Here is a 27,508-nt window from a genome sequence, read left to right on the forward strand (position 1 = left end):
AAAACGCAAAGAAACTAAGCATATAAATACCGAAATAGTACAAAATAGTAAATGAAGACAAGTTTTGGTATTCTTCTTTAATTTTTTGTGAACCAAGTGAACATAAAATCTACAAATAGTTAGTCTGTATGAACCACGTTATTTTGGAAGCAGCATTTGAATAGTGTTGAACTTTCTAAACACTACAGGTTGTAGAATAAAGAAAAAAATGTCTGCGACTTTTTGAGGGATTAGGAAACAAATTAAAGTAATTTAGAGCCACTATCTAGACCGTGTTAATTGTAAATCACTACCGCGTCGATAAAAACCGAGAATGAGAACCACTTTAACGAGCAGATTCTGCGTAGTTAGGCCCCAGAAGATTGCCAATTTTTGCGCTCGCTTGCCGTTTAATTACATATATAGTAGGAGCAATTGAATTTATCGAAGGTGTACTGTCAAAGAGTAAGACATAAAATCAACTAAATCTTGTTCCACAATCCTACAATTTAGCTGAACTCTATAACTTGGCTAATGCATCAAAAAGACTTAAGTTGAAAAGGGGGAAACGCTTTTTCAATTAAGTAATGGGTCTTTCTTCTTACATTGCAAACCTTATCTAATATATTTTTAAAGAGACGGATATCTGTGTTGAAACTTTGAGTATTAATACTCTGCCATTAAAATATCGCCAATGGACTAACGTTTTTAAGCCTTAACATTAATCAGTTGAAATTTCGATATATTTTAACTTTGTGTCTAGAGACAAAACGCAAACACAAATTAATGGTTTCTTGTATTTCTATTCAATACATGTATCAAAATCATTCGAAACAATTTTGTATACATTAGAAAATAATTGAAAAGTATTAATATGACAAAGTAAAAATCACTTCACAAAATAAACCATCAAATATAAATACAATCTGGCACATGTGAAACTTTATAAAGTTTAACGATAATATCAAGAGTTGTTAATAATAATATTTATCACATAGCACAAAAAATACTGGGTTAAAGAACAAAAAGGTATACCCGTATGTATATGCCATTTCAATTCTCAACAAATCAATTTCAAAATACAGTGCTTGATTAAATAGCATACCGTAAACGAAGTAAACGGACTGAAGTCGAAAGGGTCAACTTCGGATTTCCATACTTAACTTATCATAAATTAGGTGGAAACAGTCACTTATAATCTGCTTACCCATGAAGCGCATTTCAAGAATTCACTTGGTGTAATTTAGGCAACAAGTCATTTCTTCAAGAATTCATTTGTTCAATTAAAGCAACAAGTCCTTTCTTCAAGAATTCATTTGTTCAATAAGGGTAACAAGTCCATTCTTCATTGAACCCAAACCTTCCTTGAACTCCGGTAATATTTGGCAGTCCTTATATCCAACTGAGGCTCCCAAAAGCGCACCAAGCGCTGCTCCTCGATGGCAGTTCTCACCTGAATAAAGGTTTATTATTTACATTAATTTTTATATTGCAGCAGCTAATCTGCCATTTATCTGTTATTCAAACTCTCTTAGTTAGACCATTGCATACATATGTTGTTTTAAAACCATCATACTAATTGTACTTGCTGCATAAAATCTTCGTTATACCCTTATTTAAACTTAAGCTGTATAAACAGTATTTTTCTGCAAATGTTGTTTGTTTTCAATTTCGTCTGTATGTTTTGGTTTTATGTTATGACTTTTCACTTCAACCAAATTAATTTCTCGATTCCAAACACCAAAAACAATCTAATCATCAAAGTACAAATGTACATGTATCTATATATCTTCAGTCCAAAATAACAATCTTTATGTAACCTCAATCCCAAGGTATGATAGTCTACATCATTAAGTAACATTATGCGTCTGTCCCCTTCAATTGTTATTAAGTCTTTTAAGGTACCTCACTACACCTACACTTGTACATTTTAAGACACTACCTCACAAGATGGCGCTTTAAATGTTTTGTTAAACTGTTTATATCGTTCGATTGGGTTGTTTATGGTTGTAACTCAGTGGTTAAAGTATTGGGAACCGCAGATCATAAGTTCGAATCCACCTGGAGCTTTTGTCCATGTTAACTGAATTAAATTTTATAAAGTGTAATTTTTCATCCAAAATTGCACATTTATTGCATACTAGACTTAAATCCTTCTTATCCATTATGATATCTATCATAATCAAGTAATTTTCTGCTGATTTGAGAAAATATTTCACGTTGTAGTAAGCCACCTTAAAAAAAATCTTTCTAGAATTTCGGGAGGAACATGCTTGATTTCTAAACGACTGTAACCAATGGTGAAATAGTACAGATTCCAGAAAACGTTAATTGGGTTGAATCAATTTCAAATAAAGACTGCAATTGTGAGATCGTTATATCCTCTTACCTCCACAGTTGGCGTTTGCCAATAATCCCGCATTGACATCGTCAGCAAATTCTAGTGCTAAAAACAGCATACTTGACATAGCACCTTCAACATAACAGGCTGAACCAAGGCGGGCAGTAGCGGACTGGTGGAACTTTAACCTTTGTTCAGAACCCTTGGGAAGTCTGAAATACGAGAGGGTTTTTTTAATGTAGATAACAGTTTGTAGTGAAGTTAAGCAATGTTTTTCAAATAGTTTTCTTCATGATGTCCGAATTGGTACATCATACTTTGTGTATCAAAATACAAATGCTAGAACGTTCCTAAAGCAAATGCATTTTTACGTTAATCAGAAACAGACGACTTAACATTGAGATGACGGAATCATTGTACTAACTTTCAAAACAATATATCAGTGAACCAATCCTTACTTATAATACCCTGCTCTGCTGTGAATAAACAAAATAAGCGAAGGCGACATTTCACAGAAAGTTGACATTTGGTTGGTGCAAAACTAGATCCCACCAAATAGCATGCCATAACAAAGAACGTGTTAAAATTCCATGCATCTGCGATGAAAAGTTGCTGAGAAATTTTTGACGATTTTTTTTTAAATTAAGACTTTAAAACAAACGTCGTCATTTAACAGGAAGTTGGCATCCGATTGGTACATATATGATATGCCTAAACAAAGAGTGTGTTACTAATATTTTTTGTTATAGACAGGCGGACGAACAGCTGCAGACGGCCAGCCAGACACACAAGGGTAAAACAGTATACCTTACTCTCCACTGGGGCGAATGTATTTATATAGTTCTACTCACCCCTTAGCCATATCAAGAAGTTTCAACACAACGTCTCGTTTCTGTTCGCCCCCAAGTTGAGCATTACTGAGCGTCTTAAGTACCTCCTGTTGCAGGGAGTGACCATTGAGGACCCCATGCAGCAAGCGAGAGTAGATGTCGATGAAGGGAACCAGCCCTGGTTCAGGGTGGGTAAGTTTTATGAAGTCCACCGTGGCTTTTGCGCACTCGGATTCCGATTTATGGGCATAGTGGATAATCCAAGGAATTGCCGGTACGATGGCACCAATAACAACAAGCTGGTGATCAGAATATCCTTTGCTTTTAGCTAGATATCTATGTTAAGAGGAGAAAACGGTCGTTCATTTCACTGGACATAAAGAGAGATAGTATACGTTAAAACTATATAATCTACTAGGTTGTGATAATTAAAGAAGGTGTCTTACGAATGAAAGGTGTCCTACAAATGACATATTCGAATAATAAATTAAATACGTTTAATATCAGAACGATTGTCCGATTTTATAAAGTCATGCACGGGCACTTGATGTACAGATTTGCATGTCTAATAATACAATGACCTTATATAATCTAGTCGTAGTTTTTCTAAACATTTTACATTGAGATTCATACATATATCGTATGTATCGTATTTTTAATAAAACTGAAACAGAACACCTTACAAAGTTATCCGATAATCATACGTACAAAATTACAAATACAATGTACCTTTATCATGATATTTTGACAAATATGAACTAGAATTTCAGCATTTTCATAGGTCATTAAACTGTTGCTAAGAAGTAAAAATAAAACTATGAATAAATCATGTTGTCATTGTACACACGCGTGAAATACATTTTCCCTCAAAGAAAATTCTAAATTTTTACCAACGCATAAAACTAAACACAAAGCGTGAGGGCGACTGTCTTAGCGGTCATATTCCTAGAATTTCAAACCCAAACCTGCCCTTTCATCACGTGTCTATAATTTGCAAGTACCCTTGCGTTACGACAAGTGATTTATTAATACATTGCTGACTACGGCTTCCTTTAACCATGAAATATAATGGCTCCCCGTTTGATATCTCGAATCAATATTCAAACCAATTGTTATTATCTTGTCCTTGCGTGATCTGAAATCTTTTATTTTCCAGTGCAATCCGTGTCACAGACTCTGTGAATGGTTTTAAAATGATTACTCTTGTACCCCATCTACATTAGCCGTTGGTTTCAAGCTGGAGATTCAAGTATCAGAAACATAGAACTCAGATAAATTACAGAGAGTGTCTTCGACCGGAATAAAAGTTTATAAAATAATGCCCAATAATTTAATGGAAGAAACGAGAATTTCTTTCACATTAAGACCTGGAACTTGCACTTAGGTGTTTATCTGTCTCATAAATGTATCGAATGGATACGTCCAATTTCTTATGATATATGATTGTGACTGTCTGTTTTAAGATAAATCCTAAGATAAAAACGCTTTTCCAGAGCGATGGATATCATTGTTTAATGTTACATGTACCACAGGTATACATCCCCATTGTGTGATTATAACTGATATACACTGGTTACACAAGGGAACTTTAGTTTTAAAAAATGATAATTAACATAAATCATCTTGTGTAAAATCGTTGCTGCACATATCAGCGTATTTTGACATTATTTTTTTCAAAACCAACTTTTTGCTGCCTGAAATATTTGATACAACGCCATGTTTGAACCCTGGTTACTACATTGTGACAGTTTAGAAAGAAAAACATTTGGCAAATCGTCGTCAAACAACTTTTTTTCAAGCATAAAATTGATAATATCGCAATGTTAACATCATCGGTGGGACAAACTTTCAACAGTTCATTGGTGTTTTTTTCATTTATTATCAAGATGTTTCAGCCTGAAAATGTAGAATAAAGTTATTGACACTAATTTTTTTTTTCATTTATTATCAAGATGTTTCATTCTGAACATGTAGAAAACATGTTATTGACACTAAATACAAATATATTTTCTACTATTTTTCTACGATGGTGAAATGATGTAGGAACCAATTTACGAGTTCAGTTTATTTGCTGACCTTTGATGACCTGGGTTGATTTAATTAACTATTACACGTATTTTGCACCATGGCCAATTCCTACATTGCTCTCAAACTACATGTTATTAGATGACAAATACTACTGATTGTCACTTTAATTTCTGATAAAAATGGGGAAATGTTGACTTTAGACATGAAACCATGTTGAAGAATTTTATTAAATATCTACACTAAGATATTAGAGGAAGGATTACTTAACAGAATGCTTCAAGAAACATTTATTAGAGAGTTCAATTACAAGATCAAATTGGTAATCTACTTTGGCAAACTGTCCATCAAATATTTACATCTTTAGGTACCCCCTCCCTTCCATCAATTTCTCCTCAAACGCATATAGATGTAAATAATTCACAAAATGTGTTTTTCATAGTTTTTATTGTTTTTACCAACTGCTTTCTCACTGTTTGTGAAAATAAATCGCAAATATGGGTAAACACTTTATATAAAATATTGCATATTCACAGTGTAATGAATCAGCTTTAACGCCATTTTCTTTTAAATTATAATATTAAGCCGATGCCTTTCGTAAGTAATCAAATTATAAGTCATCTAAAAGCAAAGTTTCGGAGAGAAAATTTGTTCGCAGATTCTGATCAATATGCTAAAAGAAAGGAATTGAACTTATCGATTGTACATTTTCTTCAAAAAAATCATCGCAGAGAAAATCAATATATCGCACTGTACAGAGATTAGCTTTAAGGATTAAATAACATTGGCTGATACACAAAGGTATGTTAAAGCAACAAAGACTAACAAAATTTATATTTTTCAAAAACCCTGCATTTATGATAATTCTGAAAGAAAATTAAACCTTCAAGGTAAACAATATTTGAATATTCATGTCTTATTAAATCTTATCAGAAGAAAGATTTCTTTACTTAACAGAAAAAATCTTTCAGGGTATTGACAAAAAGTATTATGGTGAACAAACAACCACTGATCAAAAGTCACAGAGACTAAAACAGCAACACCAATTATCAGCTATCAATCCAATGACAGGAGTTTTACCAATAATCAGACACTTCATGAATGAACTTGGCGAGTCAAACTGTTCAGGAACCACAATTTGGTTTACAATTATGATGGAGCTTGAAGACTAAACGAAGACCAAGCATTTTTCACAGGGCATATCATAGATCGATAGCATGTCAATCTAAAAACCAGCTGTATCTTTAAGTAACATATTTGACAGTAATTTGTAAACTGTATGAAATGAAGCAATTAATCGCCTGCATTGACATTTTTTGACATTGATACATCTTTAGCTGTACAACTCATAACTGATAACGACCCTTGTCAACCGTGATTAACTAGCAGTGCCATGACTTGGCTTTGCTATGGAAGTGATAGCTTTACTCTACTGCTTATATGCATTTATTTCTTACATTTTGCAAGCATGAATTACACACAGTGATGCAGTCATGATATATACATGTATAGATATATATATATATATATATATATATATATATATATATATATATATATATATATATATATATATATATATATATATATATTCAACAACGTTAAACGAAATATACATGCATTTAATGTTTTTGCAACCGAAATTTGAATGAAAGTTGTCAAATGTCGTATTTAAATGTCTAATATCGAATTCAAATCGAGGTGAAGAGTTTTTGGGAGTTGATTTTAATCAACTCTCCTATGCAGTTACTCTGGCAAACCGAAAGTGAAACAGTGTTTGGACCTAAGCACAAATCATCACCGCTGACAAGACTTAGTTCTTGAAAATAAAAGAAAAATCCGATGTAATGTATGCTTAAGTATTGTTTTTCAAGGAAACTTATCAATAAACACTTTGTAAATAGTCAGATTTTATATAATACGAACAATTTAGATATTTTTGTAGTCTCGTGTGTTCCTACGCCAGAGTGTAATAAAGTCTCGCTCAACCAGACGCTCGGCTGTCTCCGTAAATTTCTGACAAGCAGAGAGGCTCTCTTGCTTGTCGGAGATTAACGGAGACAGCCAAGCGTCTGGTTGAACGAGACTAGAGTTCGATATCAATAGCGCTTGGATCCATCCAATTTTTAGACCTGCTTCGATTACTAATACATAGTTTGAAATCTATCTTTGAATATCACACAACATGATTCATATGGGGTTTCTAGAAATTCTTGTCGGAAAAGTCTAAAATTCATATTATAAAAAAGTGCGTAATTCAAATACAGACTAGAAACTAATTGCCATGCAAGATAAGTTGATTTTTAAAATAAATGATAATCGATAAAATCAACTCCCGTCAGTACTCCAGTACTTTGATTGTGCTATGTTATTGCGGGTTGTTTTTTTTCATGATAGATTATCATTTTTAAAACATGATTTCGTTGTTCAAAGAGTGATATATGAGATATGGGATATATTATTTTGTACTTTTATCAAAAATTGGAAAAATTAATTTGATTGAAAGTAACACACTGTAAGGTTTACAACTTGGAGAGGGCGGTCTAAGTTTTGGAACTTTGTGCCCAATCGCAATTGTATTTCTGTACAGTAAAAATATGTTCAAATCATTTTAAAATCTGGTGTGAATAAATCTATGATATTAATATCTAGTAAATCATGTCCAGTAATGTCATAAGACATTTTTTATTTTTTTCAATCATACTCTGACCATCCTAAAAATAAAATTTTAGTGCATCATTCAATCTGAACAAACATTATATACATGTTTATATCTATTGGAAAAATATTACTGAAAGCAAGGTTATTTTCTATTTGGCAGCTTATTGTAAAATCATTTCTTTAAGTGTTAATCACAATCTCATTTACACCACAACAACAAAACGGTAATCAATTATATACATGAAGCTTGTGAAACGTGATAGCCTGTCCCTCAATTGTGAAATAAACAAGTCCAGCTGTGTGTTATGATCATCAACGTGGGCTGTGTTTTGCACGAAAAACTATACATTCTTACATTCATTTATTTATGATAAGAAACACATACATCATATGTGTGGTGTATATTACCCGTATGAAAGAAAAACATCTACAAAACTAGCATTAAACTAAAAACTAAATAATATATAAAACACCTGAAAATCCAGTCCGACACAGCAGACGGTAGACTATACAGACCGTCAGCTGCGTCGGACGGGATTTTTCTTTCTCGGGCTTATGATCTTTAATACAAAGATGTAGTTGCCACGTTCCGATCCGGTGTTTTATATATTGTTTAGTTTTTAGTTTAGTGCTAGTTTTGTAGATGTTATTTTTTCTTTTTTCATATGTAGTTTTCATTTTGTTGTCCTGAAAAGGGGACGGGTTGTCCCGAAAATTTGACTATATATGGTTTGAGCCTAAAATGGCCCCCTAAAATGAATATTGTCATTTTACTGTAATTCTTCGTTTTATTTGTACAAATATACATTTGAAGTTTTTGCATAATTTTCATTTTGATTTTAGCACCCACAATTTAAAAATATGACATCATAAAGTTTACCTTTTCCCGCCATTTTCTCATTTTTAGCATAAAACGGCTTGTTTTTAGGTAGTTTTTCTTAAAGGAAACACTGAGCGACTGCTTAAACAAACAAAATATTTTCACCAAAGATGTATCTATCCAATACTTATAAGTGACAAAAAGTTCGTTCTTGTTCAAAGAGTCGTTCTATATTTCCCATTCGAAAAAAGATAAGAAAAATGTCAATTTTTGATTGATTTTGATTAAATTATAAGAATAGCGTCACTTCTGACGTCATATACTGCCAGTGAGTGCATATAAATCAAATAAATAGGTGAGAAACATATTTCATGTCAACTCTTTTATAAAATAACACAACAAATTAATGTACCTGAATCATTTTAAAAGGAGCGAATTTTGGGGGCCAAATTTGACTAATATTATATATAGTTCTTTGACAATATTTTACTTTATTGTTCGTGTCGTTGGTTATTTTACCGGTGATGCTACTTGAAACAGTTTGTAGCAAAGGCCATATTTCCAAACTGGATAGGAGGCCTGTTAAGGTAAAAAAAATACTGCCACCCGGTAAATTCAAAATTTACAACATGACATTTCTCTAAGCAGCTTAAAAGGGTAATTGGACGATAGTTTTCAAGTTGTAATGGGTCCCGGTATTATTCCAGGTTCGTTTATACGATTAATTAGTTTCTGATATATATGTAAGACGATAAAAATGGTATTACTCATATAATCATTGACAATGCAATCAGTTCCGGGGAATTTCTATTTTTATAAATATTTTTTTTTAGTTCTTTGGCGGACAAAATAATTTCATTTTGTGGATTTGGACAATCAAGGATTTAATTGAGTCCGGACTGTTGTGTCTTGGTATAGTTGGGTTAAGAAGTGTCCTCTGTATCAACATCGTTAAGATCATCTTTAAAAAGTTATACAGATCATCTGTATCAGATGCGCAGTCGTTGTTTTTATTGTGACTATTTAATATTTTCAGTATTCTTAAATGTTTTAGTATATAAGTTTTTCAATGTATTAAAAAGCTCATTTCTTTAGTGTTTAACGTAAACAAAGACACAAAGTTTTAAACCAATTTTAAAAACCAATTTAAGTACATTCAAAAATAACAATTTCCTGTACACAGAGTAATTATAACTAATGAATAACATAGCTTAGAAAGGGTGTGAATCATGCTAGCCGGCCCCTTCTTTAGGAACAGACAAATCAAGGTGTGTAAAATGAGTACTAACGTTGGTTATGTTTTGTACTTATCATGAACAGTGTATGTGCGCATCGTTATAACGTGCTAGCAATCATCATGCGGTCAGTAAATATTTTTTAACAGTCTACATGTACATGAAATCAAGAACTATTATTACAATCCTTTATGAATTCTTTTTTTCATTCATGGATCTGATGTGTATGTACTATTTCTAACAATTTGCGTGTACTCAAGGACATTTACAATCCTTCATCAATCCCCATTCATTAATGGATCTGATTTAAGTGAATGCTTGCTTTTTTCACAAAAAATCCTTGAACACTCAATTATAAGTACTAACACTTCTAAAGGTTTTTGCCCCTGGAATTGAAAAATCAAAATCAATGTACAGGAAGATCATGATTCAGGATTTACTTTTGACGACAGCTGTATGAATCCAATCTGATTTCTAACGAAATAAAAAAAATACTCTCTTTTTCATTTTGATTTATTTTGAGAAAGTAAAAAGAACAGATCAGAATAATGTGGTTTGTCCTACCACAATATAATTATTCATAACATGAATAACAAGAGTAAGTCGAATGGATACATGGTACATACGACATACATGAATGTGCTTGTGTATTTTTGGCAAAAATATATTTGTTCTTTTCCTGTTAAGTTTCAATTTGACATACATTTCAATTCTGACATAAATTATGTAAATATGTAAAATTTGTTTGTGTACACTTTTTTTTACTTTATAATCCTTTGTTATGTTTTTTTTGGTCTTTTTTGTTTAGTTTTTTGGTTGTTTTTTTTTGGTTCAAGATGTAACACAGCCTCCAGTAGCTAGTTCAAGTATTGTATGTGTGTGTGTGTGTGTGTGTGTGTGTGTGTGTGTGTGTATATATATATATATATATATATATATATATATATATATATATATATATATATATATATAAATAATTATTTCCCATGTCGCTAATAACGCGGGACCAGATTGGTGTAAATTTTCATCCCACCTGCCGAAGCCGGGTGTAAATAAAATGTGATGTCACCATGCAATTCTTAGTTACAAAAGCACCTATAGATCTTTGCACAAAATTATGTAATGAATAAATGTAAATAAGTTGTTAAAATCCCTATTTCTTAATATTCTACTGGTATGAATAAATAACTCTTAACACGATTCAAACTAATATTGATTGGTTTTCAATTTGTAAAGCATTGGTAAAACAATATAATTTTAAAATTTGTATAACATATAATTGTATCCAAATGTCAAGCAAGTATATGTATGAATATATCCAAACATAAATGCTCCAAATAAAATCTAAGCTAACTGGTTAAAAAATCATTTTCTGCCTAATATCAAACACTCTAAAATAAAATACATTTATGTGAGCTTACCTGTCTTCTGTCCAATGAAGCAGGGCTTCTGCAGATGTCGGTCGCATTTTGCTTTCGCTCCAGTCCTTGAAAAACGATCTGTGGAAAGATTCGGCATATGTGTCATTATGAGAGCACGGAGTGGTCATAAACTTGACGTACTGCTCCAGCACCAGCCCGCGTAACTCCCTGGGATCCATGGAGGCTTGCGGATCCACTTTCTGCATTGTTTGCAACATGTTCAAAGCCATTACTGTGTTCAATGTGTTATCTCCTGCTTTCATTCCTGCAGCCAAAAAAATTATTAGGTTCTTTGGGGTCTATGATTAAACACAAGGGTTATATTTTTCAAAGATTTTTCTAAATCTGCAAATGCAATAAATGTTACCAAATGATTAAAAAAAACAACTATAGTGTCATTGAGAATTAGGTGAATGTAGCCTAAACTGAACTGTAAAAGAACCATTTACACTAAAACTCATGCATCAAAGCTCACCCTGATGGTAATGGACAGTCCTGTCTCTGTTTGTCCAGTATTTAAGCTTGTCATGAAGAATGACATCTCCAATCACTGGTTTGCTTTTCCCCATGCCCGCAGAGCGACCACTGCCTCCTGCAAAATAACGCCACATTACAGTAATCACAAGAAAAATTACATTTTCTTATTACATGTACCATAATGTACATTATTTTAGTACATTGTAATCCACTTCTGTCAAAAGTGAGCAGGTTTTCTTCTCCTTCCTTTAAACAAATTTTCTATAGCTTCTTATCCAAAAATGCTTCATGAAAAGTTGAAATTGGCTAGGTAATTTCAGAAAATAAAATAAATTTGAAAAATCAAAGCCAACATTAGTGTTAATGGGTGCCAGCCAGATTTAATTAGAAAAACCCATTTGATCCAATAATAGACCTTAAAAATGTGTTTTAAAACATTTGATTGCTATTAAGATATACAAAAATATCTTAATTCACCAAACCCAAATCTAACGGTTGGTTAATACTACCCAGATGTAATGTTTCAAAATGAGATTTCTCGACTGATAGAAAAATTCAATCTGCTTATTATATAAATTTTCTAATGAAATTGGGTCTTTTTACTTGATTAAAATGTATTTGTTACAAATAAAAAACCCAGATATAATCATAATTCCCCTGGGGCTTTGACCTTAAAAAATCAATTACAATTCATTATCTACAAGCCTCCAATCTATTAAAAGCCTTTGGAAATAAAATCATGCACTCCACGACTGCATTCAGGAGAGTTAACTGTCAAAAAACTACCCATAAAATCAACAAGTACTGAAAAAAAAAATTCAGATAATTATGTTTTTTTATTTGTTATATACAGTAGAATGTATACACTAAAATTTCGATAAATTAAGTCTTTTTTTAGTTATACATGTATACAGTAATATGTAAATATTAAAATGTCGATAATTTATTTTGTTATACATCACAGTACACAGTAATATGTAAATATTAAAATTTGGATATTTTCGTATTTCTTTATACAAAGTTCTCCTTTTGAAGGAGATTCATTTTAACATAAAATGGCCTTGACTATTCAGCCCTATTAAGGTTACATGAATGTTGAATTTAAACAGGATACCTGTAGCAGATATTGTGAGAATACTGGAGGGATGATGTTTTTCTGGAGCTTGAAAGCCTGTCAACCATCCTCCGTACCCGGATTTGATATCTGATGGACTATAATACCAATGTACAGGCATAGCCAATGCATCTGCAACAAACATTCCCCACAAAGCTTCTTGCTTTGCCTTCTGTAGTTTGGCAGACATTTTGGTGCTGAAAAACATTGCTGATTGAAATTTCTCAGTTTCTATATTTAACTTTATTATGTTTGTTGATTACAAAAGTGGCCATTTTGAAAATACGTGTAATACAGTAGATTCCTTATTTTGCACGAGTTCCACAATTCAGCCGTTTTCTGTGAAATCGCGAGTACATAAAATCACAAATGCCGAATTTATAATGTAGTTTCATTTAGTTTACATGTCCAAACAGTACAAGTGAGATTTTACAATTCTTTGTACAGATATGAATTCCTTGCATTTAAATAGGAATCCACAGTATTAAAGCAACCAGAAAAATCAATGTAATTTCTAGAGGAAAGAATAATATATATCAATAGATGTTTTTGGTTTTTTTTATTTGTAAGACTAGTTTTAATAACTTAAAGGCTTTGAATTCAAAGACAATATTCACAATAGCAACCAAGCAATAAAAACACTGAGTAATCAACCATTAGAGGAAATAGAAGATGACATTTTATGATGATTACTGCATTTCCAGTGATATGAAAAATATGAGATGGACCACATGAGGACCATCATTTCTGATAATCAACACTTTGATTCCTAATCAGGTTATAAGTACATGAGTGTTATTACTCTTTAGAGCTAATTGGTGCCTCTAAGCAAAATCCAACAAAGAAATCTGCACCTGGTTTCACCTTTCATTTACTCAATTTTCCAAAAACCCATTTCATATATCTCTTTTAAAAAAGGGGTGAAGTATTTTTCAATATTAATGGCTCTTGTTATTTGTAATTATATACAATATTAGCACTATTATCAAACATCAGATTATTTGATTATTTTTTAATACCTAGTTTAAGATAAAAATTCTAATACATAGCATGACTTAACAAATATATTATAATCTGGACCAATAAAACTCCTCTTTGTATTTCTATTATCAATAATGTTCATGAAAATACTGTGGACTTATTTTTATTTGTGGGGTCAATGTTTGTGGGCACACAAATTTTTCCTGGTTCATGGGGGTCGTAATTTCATTGTTAGCAAGTTCGGGATAATCTTAATATGTATCAAACAAATGCTTGTATATACATTCATGGGGGTGTCAATTCCTGGGCAAGGGCTATCCAGGGAAGCCTCCACATACAATGATGACTCCACGGTAGTACTCATACAATAAGGAACATCTTATGCCAAAATTATATGTACACAATGTTCAGGAATACATGTATATGAAAAATTGAACCTTTGTCTTATTATGACATCATCTTTTATCACCTAATATTTACATTTTCCAGTGTCTTTGCCTGTGATTACACTATGTATCGATTTTGTACTATATAACCCATAACTTCAAATGAAGCCAAATTGAGGGGCCAGCAAAGTTTGCTTATTTTTAATATTTAATTATTTAATAGTAATACATGTACTATGATGGCTTAAAATTATATAAATATAAGTAATAAGGAATCATTCTTTGAATATTATGAGGTGATAATTTCGGTCGGGGCGTGATCAAATCTATCATAAAGCGCTTCGGGCTTTATTGGATTTGATCACGCCCCGACCGAAATTATCACCTCATAATACTCAAAGAATGATTCCTTATTCCTTATTTCATGCACTGTTTTGACATTTAAGGGTTTAAGAGGAGAGGGAGATAGCTAGCAGGAGCTTTATTCAGGTGTTCTGTTCAAATTCTGAATTAGGATTGGTCAGATTTGAAAGCCTTTTCAGTCTTTTCTAAAAACTTTAAGATAATCCACAAAAACAGATTGAGATAGTTCAAATTATGACTGTTAATGTGTATAAGATATAATATTGAATGCATACCTACTATTGCTAATGGTAGCGCTAGGATCAGTTGACAGACTACGTGGACTATCGACAACTGGGACCTTGCTGAAGAATGCAAGAGCCAGGAATGAGGTCACAATTGGCAATGCTTGAGGGCCAGGTCTCCTGAATGTCTGGAACATATTCAGGATATTTTAGTAATAACACATTTTTTATGAACAACACATGTGCTATTTTATGTTTCATTTAATAAATGGTGATTACGAAAAAAAAAATCAAGAGACTAACTGCAATCAGATGTACCTTTTGTTGGCTCCAAGAGTGGACACTTCTCTCATTGACATGTAGGGGTCTTTGGTATACTAATGTTTTCATTCGATATCTGAAAAGATATAATATGCTCATATATTCTTTTTAGAAAACAAGTCATGTGATATCGTATAACATAGGTAGAAATTAAATTCATTCCTTAAACAAAGAATGTCCAACTACACTTATATATACATGTACATGTATACTGTATACAGGGAAACGTATACAGGGGAAATTATGTCCTAATAACTCTGTCCAAAATTGCTCGATCGCACCCAAAACGAAACTTTAATCAGTCATTCTTACCATAAATTTGTACACCAAATTTTATTTTCGTTTTTATTTTCACCCTTTTTGCCCGTATTGTCAGTGGGCAAATTTAAGACTGGCCAACTTTCAATGTCTTAATTCATCTCTCTTCAAACTCAACTAGATGGGGTGAAACTGTCTGGAGGTGAAAAAGGGTGAAAACATAACCTGGGGCGAAAATAACTCTGCATGTATACAGTGTTAATTTTTTTTTTTTACAGAGATGCATCATTTATGCTTCCCAGTCAGGTTTTTCTTTGCTTTCAATCATCTGGACTCAACACAGATATTTCCTCCAAGCTTCAATTTTATGAAAATTCAATAAATTATGACCAAGAAATACAACAAGCTAGAAACTTCATCATGGTACGTTATATACTATTGGTATCAAAAAGCAGGCAACTTAATAAGGTTCAAAACTGCAATAAAACATAAACAACATGCAATTGATTAGTTGCATAATGTTATAATAGGACCATGCAGGGTTTTTTTTTAAATTGTCTTCCGAAAATGACATTTCTGAGCAATTTGAAGATGATGTCAATTAAATCCAACAGAGCATAAAAACATCATACTGAGCAGCAAGAAGCTTTTCCTTGACCTCAAGTATTTTTCCACAGGGAAGAAAAATAAGTCTTGGTAAACAGGAAAGGGTAGCACCATGGTTGCAATGCAAAATGAAATGGATATCGGATAAAAGAACTTTTATTTCAAGAGAAAATCCATTTTTGGCAAGAATGAAAATAACGAGACATTATATCACAGGAAACTAAAAGCCAGTCTTTATAATGCTTTATAAATTAAATGAATGCTAAGACTGTATGCATGATTTCAGAATGTGTTATTATTTAGTTAGTCTTCAAGGCCAGTTTTCTTGGATGGACAAATAGCTTATATGAGAATGGTTAACTCCTGCTCATACATCTTTAGCTTTAAAAAAGATCCAAAGACGTCTATAAACAATTATGGCCATTGTATTTTCAAAAAATCAAAATAAAATTTGAACCCAGTGAGGAATTTCAATGCTATAAGACAACAGGTGTTATTTTACAATATAAATTCAATAAAAAAAATAGAAAACAATACAAACAAATAAAAAGCTTCAATTTATTTTGCTGGTTATATCATTCAAAAATAATCCTGTAACTCACATTCATTCTATTGATGAAATGTGAGTCAATAATGAATTTGTTATACCACTCCTATAGAGATCAAGACATCCCCCCCCCTGTGATGATTCATAACAAATGGAAACGGACAAAACAGGCTCTTTTAACAATTGTGATTACATTTATGAATAAACATTATGCATTTTTATTTGAAATATTGAGGATCCGGTGTCTCTTTTAGAAGAAAATTAATACAAACCTTTGAGCCGTTGTCAAAATACATAAATATATGGTAATAAACACAATTTTAACCCAAGAAAAGATATCTCTCACATATTGAGAATGAGTCAGAATGTAGAGCACTTTTATTCTAATCTAAATTTGAACAAGAGGCCCATGGGCCAAATAGCTCACCTGAGCAACAATAGGCATGATAAAATCAGCTTAATGGAGTCATAATAAAATATATGTGGACAATGTGGTATATTACATGTAGATCCTGTATAAATAAAAGTCCATTCCCCCCCCCCCCCCCCTGATATTCTTCTGTTTATTGTCCAGTCCCAGATGATTTTATAGTCATATCACATGTTGAGCATTGCAGTTCTCAAAAAGATCCTAAACAATTGTTTATAAACTGGATATAAACCTACATCACTCTGAACCCCTTTTGAGGCCCAAGAATTGTCCAGGAGCAAGTCTAAACAATTTTAAAGAATCAGCAATATGTCAAAATGCTTGCATATAAGTAAAACTATACAAAATGATAACATTTCAGTTTTTCTGAATAATTCAAATGTTTTCCATTGTACAACTAGATCCCCATTGTGACCCAACCCAACTCCTTTAAATATTTGAAATTTGTTAAAATTTTGATTTTAACGAATTTGAATCCACACTATCTGAGGTTGCTTTCACTTAAGTTACAGCTTTTCTAGGCAAATGGTTTTTTAGAAGATTTTAAGATTTTTCTTTATATATTCCTGCATAGAAATTTGTCCGCCCCCCCCCCCCCCCCCCCCCCCCCACGTTGTGACCCTCACCTACCCCTGGGGATCATGATTTGAACAAACTAGAATCTACACAACCTGACGATGCTTCCACAAAAGTATCAGCTTTTAAGGTTGATTAGTTTCTGAGAAGAAGATTTTAACAGACTGTATGTACTTCTATGTAAATATTTGACCCCCCTCTAATTGTGGCCCCATCCTACCCCAGGGGATCCTGATTTGAACAACTTGAATCTACACTACCTGAGGATGCTTCCACATAACTTTCAGTTTTCCTGGCCAAATGGTTCTTGAGAAGAAGATTTTTAAAGATTTACTCTATATATTCCTATGTAAAATTCCACCCCCAATTGTGGCCCCACCCTACCCCTAGGAGTAAAAATTTTCACAACTTTGAATCTACACTACCTAAAGATGCTTCCACAAAAGTTTCAGCTTTCCTGGCCAAATGGTTCTTGAGTAGAAGATGTTTTAAGATTTTTCAAAAAATTTCAATAATTCCTAATTATCTCCCCCTTGTAAAAGGGTGTGATCTTTAATTTTCACAAGCTTGAATCCCTTTGCCTAAGGGTGCATTGTGCCAAGTTTGGTTGAAATTGGCCCAGAGGTTCTGGAGAAGATTTTAAAATGTGAAAAGTTTATTGACAGACAGATGGACAGACGGATGACAAACAAAATGTGATCAGAATAGCTCACTTGAGCTTTCAGCTCAGGTGAGCTAAAAACATGAGTATCTATCAATTATTATATTAGGGCACATTTTTTTGTTTTTAAGAGGCTAGCTGGTCAACAAATGAACCATATCAGATCTGTTAGAAAATTTGAAGATATGGTATGTTTACCTACAAACTATATCAATAAGACAGTGCAGAAAAAAACTATATTTTTTACCTTATAAAAGTTATTTTCTTATATTTTTTATAAATTAAAAGCTCTTCCTCCAAAGGAGATCAATATAGTCTAAAAATGGGCACAACCATTGAGCCCTCTTAATTAGGCTAAGCTCATCTTCGCTAGCCAAGTGTCCGATTCGTTTCAGCATCTTCGCTAGCCAAGTGTCCGATTCGTTTTTCTCATCTCATGAGAAAAACGAATCGGACACTTGGCTAGCAAAGATGGGAAAAACGAATCGGGCACTTGGCTAGTGAACATGGGAAAAACGAATCGGACACTTGGCTAGCGAAGATGGGCTAAGCTATACAATGGAACAAACTTCATTCAAACATCATTATAAGAAGATCACAAAGCTCATTCTTCTGAGTCACAGGATTTTAAAATTCAAATTCTTTGATTGACAAAAATCAAAGTAGTATTACGTAATAATCCTGGTAATCTGCAAATTTAAAGTGTTTTGAAAAAATTACTTCAAAATTATTTGAAAAACAAAGAATTCATAAAACATCTAATCAATAAGGTAATTTGCTTTATTACATGTATTTTAAAGCTAAAATGTTCTGTTTAATTTTTTTCTGACATAATATGGTTAATGATTTTTTTGTACAGTAGCACACAAGAATGTTATAAATGACTGAGCCTTTTTCAATCTATTCTTCCCACTTTTTTCTTCCTTCTAATCAATTTTGAATTCTTTTTTATCATTCCCTTTTCCCAATTCCTGCATTCTTTTTAAAAAAAATTGGTTTTAATTTGTTGATATTGATTAGTTTTACATGCCGGTTTGTATTAAATTAAACTACAATGACATTCTTTCATTATATCTCTTCCCTAATCATCATTAAAATCCTGTCTGTCAGTATAGATTCAACACTCATCTATTTTTGCATTCAAAGGATTTACGTAGCGTAAGCATACTATGCTAAATTAGTGCACGGTGAATGATTTGTAGGAAATTAATCCTAGAGAGCATGCACTGACAGCGAGTATCCAACTCTAGACTAACTTTTGACCCCGAAATCATTCACCTTGAGATCAATGTATCGCTGAATTAATGCACTACTGATGATGACACAGCAGCCAATCATTGATTGTACAGTTTATTAACATATAAATATATATTATACACACACATTAATTACTATCCACATTCGAATTGCAACATTTAAAAAAAAGATTATATTTCCAAAAATATCGCGTTATTGACAAGAATTTTAAAGTAAAAGGGTCTAAGAAACTAAAGAAGATCGAGTAATTGGTGTTCGCTTTTCTGAGAATTAATTTTAGGACTATATATAGACAGCCCTATGTATTCTAATGTCACAGCTATTCAAAATACAACAGTCAATTTAATAATAACAAATAAAGTGTTTTGTAGTGCATACCAATGATGTACTATGCATAAATAGTAGTTAGGGTGTAATAAGTTGTGCAGTTGCCTCCATCTCGCACAAAATTTATCAAACCTCGACTACCATTAATATTAAAAGGCATAGTACATGCACAACACTATTATATAAATTGAAATTAAAAACTAATACAGGCCAGTGTTGCTGCTGTTCAATCCATGTTCATTGAATATATACTTAAATTATGCATATCGGGAATCTTAATGGGCCTTAAAGTGCATATTGCAACTTCATGAGATAAAATCAAATTTATGCTCATTTTGACCAGCAACATCTGTTCCAATCATTAGGCGAAAAATGTATGTGTATTGTGTAAACATGCATAATTCATATGGTCGGAAAGAAGTAATTTTTTTTTTTATTCTCTTTTTGTCTGCCATGAATATGCATGATGAAATCAATCAATGAAAATGTGTGTACATTAGTATTGAATTGTAAATTTTGTTCATCTTATCATTGCAAAATCGATCAGCTATATGCAGACAGATTTTCAAAACGGGCAAGCACTGTGCATTATTCAATCTGTCACCACAATTTCCTTGTTATACATGTATAATATGATGAATATCAGAAATTCACAATTTGCGTGGTAAAATAATTCTTAATAAAAATTTTGCACTTTAAGATATAAACAAATAGTTCCAAATACAATCCTTAATGTGAAAGATCCCTCTTGTAATTGACCCCATTAATTCTGACTTGCTGAAATTTCAAAATCAGTTTTTAATTCATTTTGATGTGTTTAAAATAAAATCCCTCTTAAGGTGGAATAACACATCATCACGAAATGGCTGACCTCTGATCAAAATGACATTCCGTTTTATTAAAAGGATTTTATATACAGCTACATGTAATTTACTCCACAGCCAAGTGGATCAAGTGTTGGTCTTGTGATCTGTACATCTCAAATTTTAATCACGTAGGGGCTTTTGCTGTTACTTAATTACTGAATTGATTTTTTATAGAATAAAATATTCATTTTTTATCCCCAAGCTGCAAGTTTTTCACGTATTTAACATATGTACAGTTTATTAATCATTATATCTTTCATAATCAAATAATTTACTGTAAATTTGAGTGACTTTTGCCAGGTGTGCTTTTTCCAGGTGTGATATTCCACCTAAACATTTTTCTTATGTACTCTGCTTATACTATTCTAGCATATCTTTCAGCACATCCTTGGTCTTAAGTCTAATTTTTTCACTATTTAGTGCATACATGAGAGCAACAATTTTCTACATGGTCTCTTGTTTTTTAATTAAACTTAAAATCAAATCAGAAAGATCAGCACCATTCCAAATATCCTAAATAAATAAGTCATGTTAAACAAGTCATGAAATATTAATTTGATTTTATCCTTTCCTTCTTACTTCAGTTCATGTTTCAATTCTTCTTTTTTTTAATCTCAAAATCGTCAAATATTTTCTTTTTTAATACATGCATTGATCTGTCTGCAAAAAGTCGGAATATTTTATGGCATGTGGAAGTCTAATACTTGACGTATAGGTAAAAATTAAGAGAAGAAATTCAGACTAATAATTTTGGTTGTAGAAATCCTGGTGTAAGTTTACTTAATATTCATTCTGCTATTTCAAAATAAAACCAGCAAAATGGTTGAAAATGAAAAAAAAAAGCTATATAAGCAATGTTTTTTTCTTGGTCTCAAAATGAAGTTTCCATCAAATCATAATTAATAAATTACATGTAAATGTGCAATGACATATGGTATACTTTTTTTATTTTCCCCCTTCGTGGCTTGTTTCCATGCAGCTATTATAGAATCAAAGATATGGCATCTCTCTCTCTCTCTCTCTCCTCTCTCTCTCTCTCTCTCTCTCTCTCTCTCTCTCTCAGTTCAATACTTAAACCTTGATTTAATTACTTTGTACATAATGCTGAAGTATTGCAAATTGGTTATAACTATATAGCCCAGGCAGCTAATGGGTTAACCCTTTATTAAGATAAGTCTGTTGAATGTTCAAATTAACAAAAGGGTGGTGAGTATAAGCTCAAGCAATGATCATCCTGAAAAGCGCAAGAGGTATAGTACCCTTTCCCATTATTTTGCCTACACCTGTGTTTGAACAGAAAGTCTATAAAGAAATGGCAAAAGAGAGACAACTCTTATTCTTTGAACAGGTCAGTCATGTCTTTTTCATATTCAATATGATATTAAAAAAAAGCAAAAAAGAAATACTGTCATTACATAGTAGAATAGATGAAAAGCATATTTGTTTTGAAAGAATAAAATGTTAATGCCTTCAACTCCATACAATCAATATTTGAACACAGTGATATCATATAAATTATAAAGGTTAATAAAATTTAAACCATATCATGTATACAATTTCTTACAAAATTGAAAGATATTGTTTCATATCATAATTATAATATACACATTTTTTTATCATTTCATAAAATATACATGTAGGACCAGTATTAAATTATCTGACATATAGTATGATGTGGTAACTTTATTATAAAATTAACTTTAATATCATAAAATTTTTAAAATGACATAAATAGTCATTTGAATTCATTAAAGATTTCATGTTGTAACGTTAGTACATTTTTCTGATATCATATCACTTAACCTCCCCCAACGGCTCAGATGATTCAGCATAATATATATATATATATAAATATATATATATATATATATATATATATATATATATATATATATATATATATATATATATATATATATTCATATGCAAAAATAAACAAACCCAAGCAAGTTTGGTGAAGCTGGAGCAGTAATAACTTAATAAGTATAATAAGTAAGTAAGTAAGTAAGTAAGTAAATCATTTATTATAGTGACATGTGCATTTTGCATGTTACAATAATACAGTGAAACAATAATACAAGATAATAGCACCCGGCCCATCGGACCTATATGTCACTGGTTATATAAATTACATATTTAAAAGTCAACGTGAAAATTTTGATTGTCTTAGTTTTAGAGCATTAATAATAAATTGAGAGCATTGCCGGGGATAAGTACATACTAAAGTTCTGAATAATTCAAATTCTTCATAATTTGTTGAGCCAGTGGTATTTCTAATAAGTAAATTTCGTAAATCATTATATAATGTACATTTTAGGATGAAGTGAATTTCATTTTCAATTTCATTTAAATTACAAAAAACACAGAGTCTGTCAGTTAAAGGTTCATTTCGAAAGCGTCCAGTTTCAACACGTAAAGGGAGAATTCCACATCGGAGCTGAGCTAGGACAGATCTTTGATTTTTTGGAATGTTCATGAGAAGATAATTTTCTGTTGAGAAGTTTTGCTTTAGGAGACGGTAAGTTCTGAGTTTGGGAGAGTTTTGAAGATTTGCGAACCAAATGTTTTCTGATGTCGAGTGTTGGTTTTGGATAAAAAGTTGGACGTCACAGCATATTGTGTTAGTATAGATATTTGACATGTTCACGGAATTTAGCACAGCTTTTAGTTGGCGGTTCCATCCCCTTTCGTTGTTAAGGCATTGATCCCAGATGAAAACTTGTTTTGCCGTCCTGTTGTTGTCCATTGTCTGAAATTTGTTCCAAAGGTGGACCATATTAGATTTGTGTCTGGAGCTAGCAGGGGCCCATCCGGTTTCTCCTCGTACGGCTAGTAATGGTGCTAAACGATGTGTTCCCAGGAAATATCTTGCTGCTCGGTCCTGCACTTGGTCCAGTGAATGGAAGTTTTGGTATCCCCATACTCCGCTGCAGTAATCTATTACCGGGGCGACACAGCTATAAAATAATTTTTCAAACGTAGTGAACCCAATGTCCTTCAAGCTGTGGATTTTGGATATTAAGGAACCAAGAGAAAGATTTTCGGCATTATTTTTAAAGTCTCTGTTTTCGTTAAATAACACTCCGAGGTATTTATAAACTGATGCATATTCTAATTTCGTGTTTCCTATGTAAAATGTAAAGTTGCTTTTTTTACTGTTTCGTTTTCGGAAATGTAAGATTTTTGTTTTTGCTAAATTGATTTGTAAGTGCCACTTTTTGCACCAGTTACTTACAACGTCAAGAGTGTCTTGCATATTTCTTTCATTTTCAGTGATGAGAGCTATATCGTCTGCATATAGAAGAATTCCAACATCAGTATAATGAATAGGGATTCCCTTTTTTGTATTTTTAACTTCCCTAGCTAAGTCGTTAATAAAAAGGGCAAAAAGGGTTGGCGATAGGTTATCTCCTTGTCTAACTCCGGAGGTGCAGTTAAACCATGCGGTGTGATGATCTCCTATGCGCACACAAGATTCTGTATTGTGATATAAAGATTTAACATTGTTGTAAAAATGACCGTCCACTCCGTTAGTTAGGAGACTGTATTGTAGTAGATCCCGGTCAACCGTGTCGAATGCTTTCTGTAGGTCAATAAATGTAACGAACGTGGTATCTCTATTTTGTATTAGACTGTTCAGAGTAAAAACGTGATCTTCACAGTTTCGATCTTTTCTAAAACCATTTTGTTCATCAACTAAGAGTTCGTTGTCTTCTAGGTAAGCTGTTAATCTGTTGTTTAAAACGGAACTATACGCTTTGGATATGACCGAGAGTAGACTGATGCCCCTGTAATTCAGTGGAATTCTATGGTCAGAATTTGGGTCTTTTAAGATGGGATATATGATCGCTTTTTTCCAAATGGTCGGTATTTTGTGATTTTCAAATATAAAGTTGAACATTTTGTGCAGAGCTTTTATAACGGTGTCATTTTTTAGTACTTCATTTGGCAGTTGATCAATTCCTGTAGATTTCCCGTCTTTATTTTTTAGTACGATATTCCTTATTTCGTTTATATCTATAGTTTTGTTAAGCTCTGAGTTGGAGATGTATAATGGATCAAACATGTTTTGTTCAAATGCATGTTTTTGGATAATAGCCGTATTTCTAAATTCGGAGTCGAATGAGGAGTCCGTATTTGGGTTGTAGAGATTGGAGAACTCAGATTTCCATTTTTGTTTAAGATATTCAGGATTCGTTGTTACACTACTGTCCTCCATATAGCATTCATACGGGATTTTAGATTTTCGCTGTGGGCCCAAGTGTTTAATTTTGTCCCAGAATTTGCGCGGGTCTTTCACCGAAATTTCTTCTATTTCTAAACTCTCTCCTTTGCGCCATTTTCGATCATAATATCGGAGTCTTCTGTCAAGTTTATTTTGCGAATATTTAAATTTTTTCTGTAGTTCTTGTTTTTCTCTGTGATTTTGTTTGCATTTCAGGAATTTCTTTTCATTTTCTCTAGCTATTTTCCACAAAGAGGTAAGTTCTTCATTCCAGAACGGTTTGTGATATTTGAATTTCTTACGGGTTCTCGCTGTACAATCAAACTTTGGGATCACATCTTCCATTTCTTTTATTATTTTGTTACAGAGGTCATTGTATAAGTCGTCGGACTGGTTTTGTGTTGATCTGCTTTGTTCAATGTTGGTTATCAAGCGTGAAATGGCACTTGTTGCTATGTTTGATTTCATGAAGTCAGAAGGAATTTGGCGCAACTTGTAGCGATGGTTTTTTGCCGCATTTGGGGTTAAACATTTATCAGCTGTTAGGTGCGGAATTTCTGCATTTATTGCCAGCTCAAATGAAAGCAATGCGTGATCGGGACTTTTAGATTTCTCTCCTAGCAATCGAAATAAATTAAATTCTTCTATTAAGTCTTTGCAATTGGTAATGCGAAAATTTTTGCATTGCTTGAAAATATCATGAGGTACACAGATGTAGTCTACTACTGATTTTCCTCGTGTTGAATAATACGTGTACTCGTTCGATTCATTGCCGTAGCGACCGTTTAGAACACAGCATCTACTATCGTTTAAAAATTCCAAGAACGAATTGCCATGCTGGTTTTAAGTGTTATCAATAGTAATTCTAGGTGGTAGTTCGTCTGTGCCTTCATTACCATCTTGTGTTTTTCCTATTCTCGAGTTAAAATCTCCACAAATAATAACAGAGTCTATATCATAGTGTTGGTACATTTGAGTTAATAGGTGTGTGAAGAAAGAAGACGAGTCTCGTCCCCATGGAGAATTTTCAGGTGGCAGGTAGCACGAGAATATCACAAATTCAAAGTCATTTTGCTTGTTTTGGAATTTAACACCAAGAATCCCTTCGTATGAGTTATCTATTGTTTCTATATCATAGGTTTGAAACATCCACTTTTTAATTAATAAACCCACCCCTCCAGACCCTTTTGGTGCTTTAATATGAATGTTTTTCCTGTTTGATCCTATCCAAATGTAATCAAAATTGTTCATGTATATTTCTTCTGATTCAGTTAAGTGGGTTTCATTGACGCTGATGATGTCGCAATTTGACTTATTTATTAGTTCTAGTCTCAGTTCTGTGTTGGCTCTAGTCCAACCGCATACATTTAAATGACCAATTTGTACATAGGGTTTACCGAGGGGTCGGGTAGTGTCCTAATAATCAGGGTCGTGATCGTCGTGATCGTCGTGCTCGAATCGTGGTTCTGGGTTTAAGGTTGTAGACCTCGGTGTCTTTTTAACAATTCGACCGTTCGATGTTATACGAAACTGATTTCCGTTCGGCATTTCTCTCAGTAATGTACGAGCATTGAGTTCTAAAATTCTTTCAGTATGTGATTTGCTTCCTCTGAGAAAAACAGTTTTGTATTGATCTTTTTCTTTCAATTTTCTTTTCTCTCTCAAAACCTGCTTTTTTTCTTCTTAATAAGGAAAAAGCTTCAACAATTTCAAAACCTGCTCAAAGTACATCGACCTTCTCCAGCATCATTAATCTATGGCTCAGATTCAGCATTCAAGTCTGGTACCTAGTTCCTATAATATATAACCCCATGCAGATGCACCACCTAAGCAAATTGGGTGAAGTTGGTACCAGTAGAATTACTAAGGTGTAAGACATGCTCTAAAGCCGCACCAAGAGAATAGGCAACGCTACCAATGGCTTTGGCTCAGTGAGCTAAAATTCTAACTAAATTAATGCATGATAACTACTCAAGATAGTGCTACATAAAAATGTTACCTAAAAGTGAAAATTTATTTACACAACTGAAAATGATTCATAGACATATTGAAACTTCATATTTTTTATAAAATATTTCATAGGGTTTAATAAGAATTGAGAGCAATATTGTTAATTGATCTAATCTATTCATCACTAATGCAAAGACATTTATTGAATTGTCTCAAGTCAGCTAAGGTTCAGATAGTAATGCACTCACCATTTGGAATAAATGCAACATATTATATATCTAATGATGTAGTTATTCCACCTACCTGATGACGCGCATACCCAAAAATAACGTCCGATTCATGGTTATAAAACAAAATTTATATAACTGGATACGGATCACGTTGGTTTGTTTACAAAAATTAGAACTCTCCTGTGGTTCAATTTCTTTGTTAGTTCTTACCAGGATTAGTCGTATTTTCTTTAGTCTTCCACTTTGGTTGGGCTCGTTTCAACAGTTATTTACATGTACGATACAAAAGATGTTTTTGAAGAAAATCAAAAAAAAAAAAACGCAAAATTCTAACAACCCCTCCCCAATAAAACATTTATTTGCACCAATTTAATTTTTTACTACTTCATCATTGTAT

General features: G+C 32.6%; 1 protein-coding gene across 3 annotated transcripts; it reads right to left on the bottom strand.

Annotated features, from left to right (window-relative positions):
• Positions 1-1,145: 1,145 nt before the first annotated feature.
• Positions 1,146-27,314, bottom strand: LOC117690007 (uncharacterized). 3 transcript variants are annotated; one of them, XM_034472722.2, is made up of 9 exons: positions 27,185-27,314; positions 15,176-15,254; positions 14,909-15,045; positions 12,904-13,100; positions 11,788-11,904; positions 11,313-11,577; positions 3,172-3,486; positions 2,369-2,532; positions 1,146-1,432 (listed from the first exon to the last, which is right to left on the bottom strand). In XM_034472722.2, exons 1-9 carry the CDS (start codon positions 27,220-27,222, stop codon positions 1,284-1,286), a joined length of 1,461 nt encoding a protein of 486 aa, XP_034328613.2. In that variant the 5' UTR covers positions 27,223-27,314; the 3' UTR covers positions 1,146-1,283. The 3 variants fall into 3 exon arrangements, with proteins under 3 accessions (XP_034328613.2, XP_065925310.1, XP_034328614.2); XM_066069238.1 differs by lacking the exon at positions 27,185-27,314 and adding an exon at positions 27,130-27,180; XM_034472723.2 differs by lacking the exons at positions 15,176-15,254; positions 27,185-27,314 and having other exon boundaries at positions 14,913-15,047.
• Between the last annotated feature and the right edge of the window lie 194 nt (positions 27,315-27,508).

The sequence above is a fragment of the Magallana gigas genome, chromosome 8 (assembly GCF_963853765.1).
Source record: "Magallana gigas chromosome 8, xbMagGiga1.1, whole genome shotgun sequence".
In the NCBI taxonomy this organism is placed as follows: Eukaryota; Metazoa; Mollusca; class Bivalvia; order Ostreida; family Ostreidae; genus Magallana; species Magallana gigas.

Coding starts and splice junctions, on each gene's coding strand:
- LOC117690007 (XM_034472722.2), bottom strand. CDS start 27,222: ATGAATCGGACGTTATTTTTGGGTATGCGCGTCATCAG. Junction 11,578..11,787: donor GACTGTCCATTACCATCAGG/GTGAGCTTTGAT, acceptor TTTTGGCTGCAG/GAATGAAAGCAGGAGATAAC. Junction 2,533..3,171: donor CTTCTTGATATGGCTAAGGG/GTGAGTAGAACT, acceptor CTCGTATTTCAG/ACTTCCCAAGGGTTCTGAAC.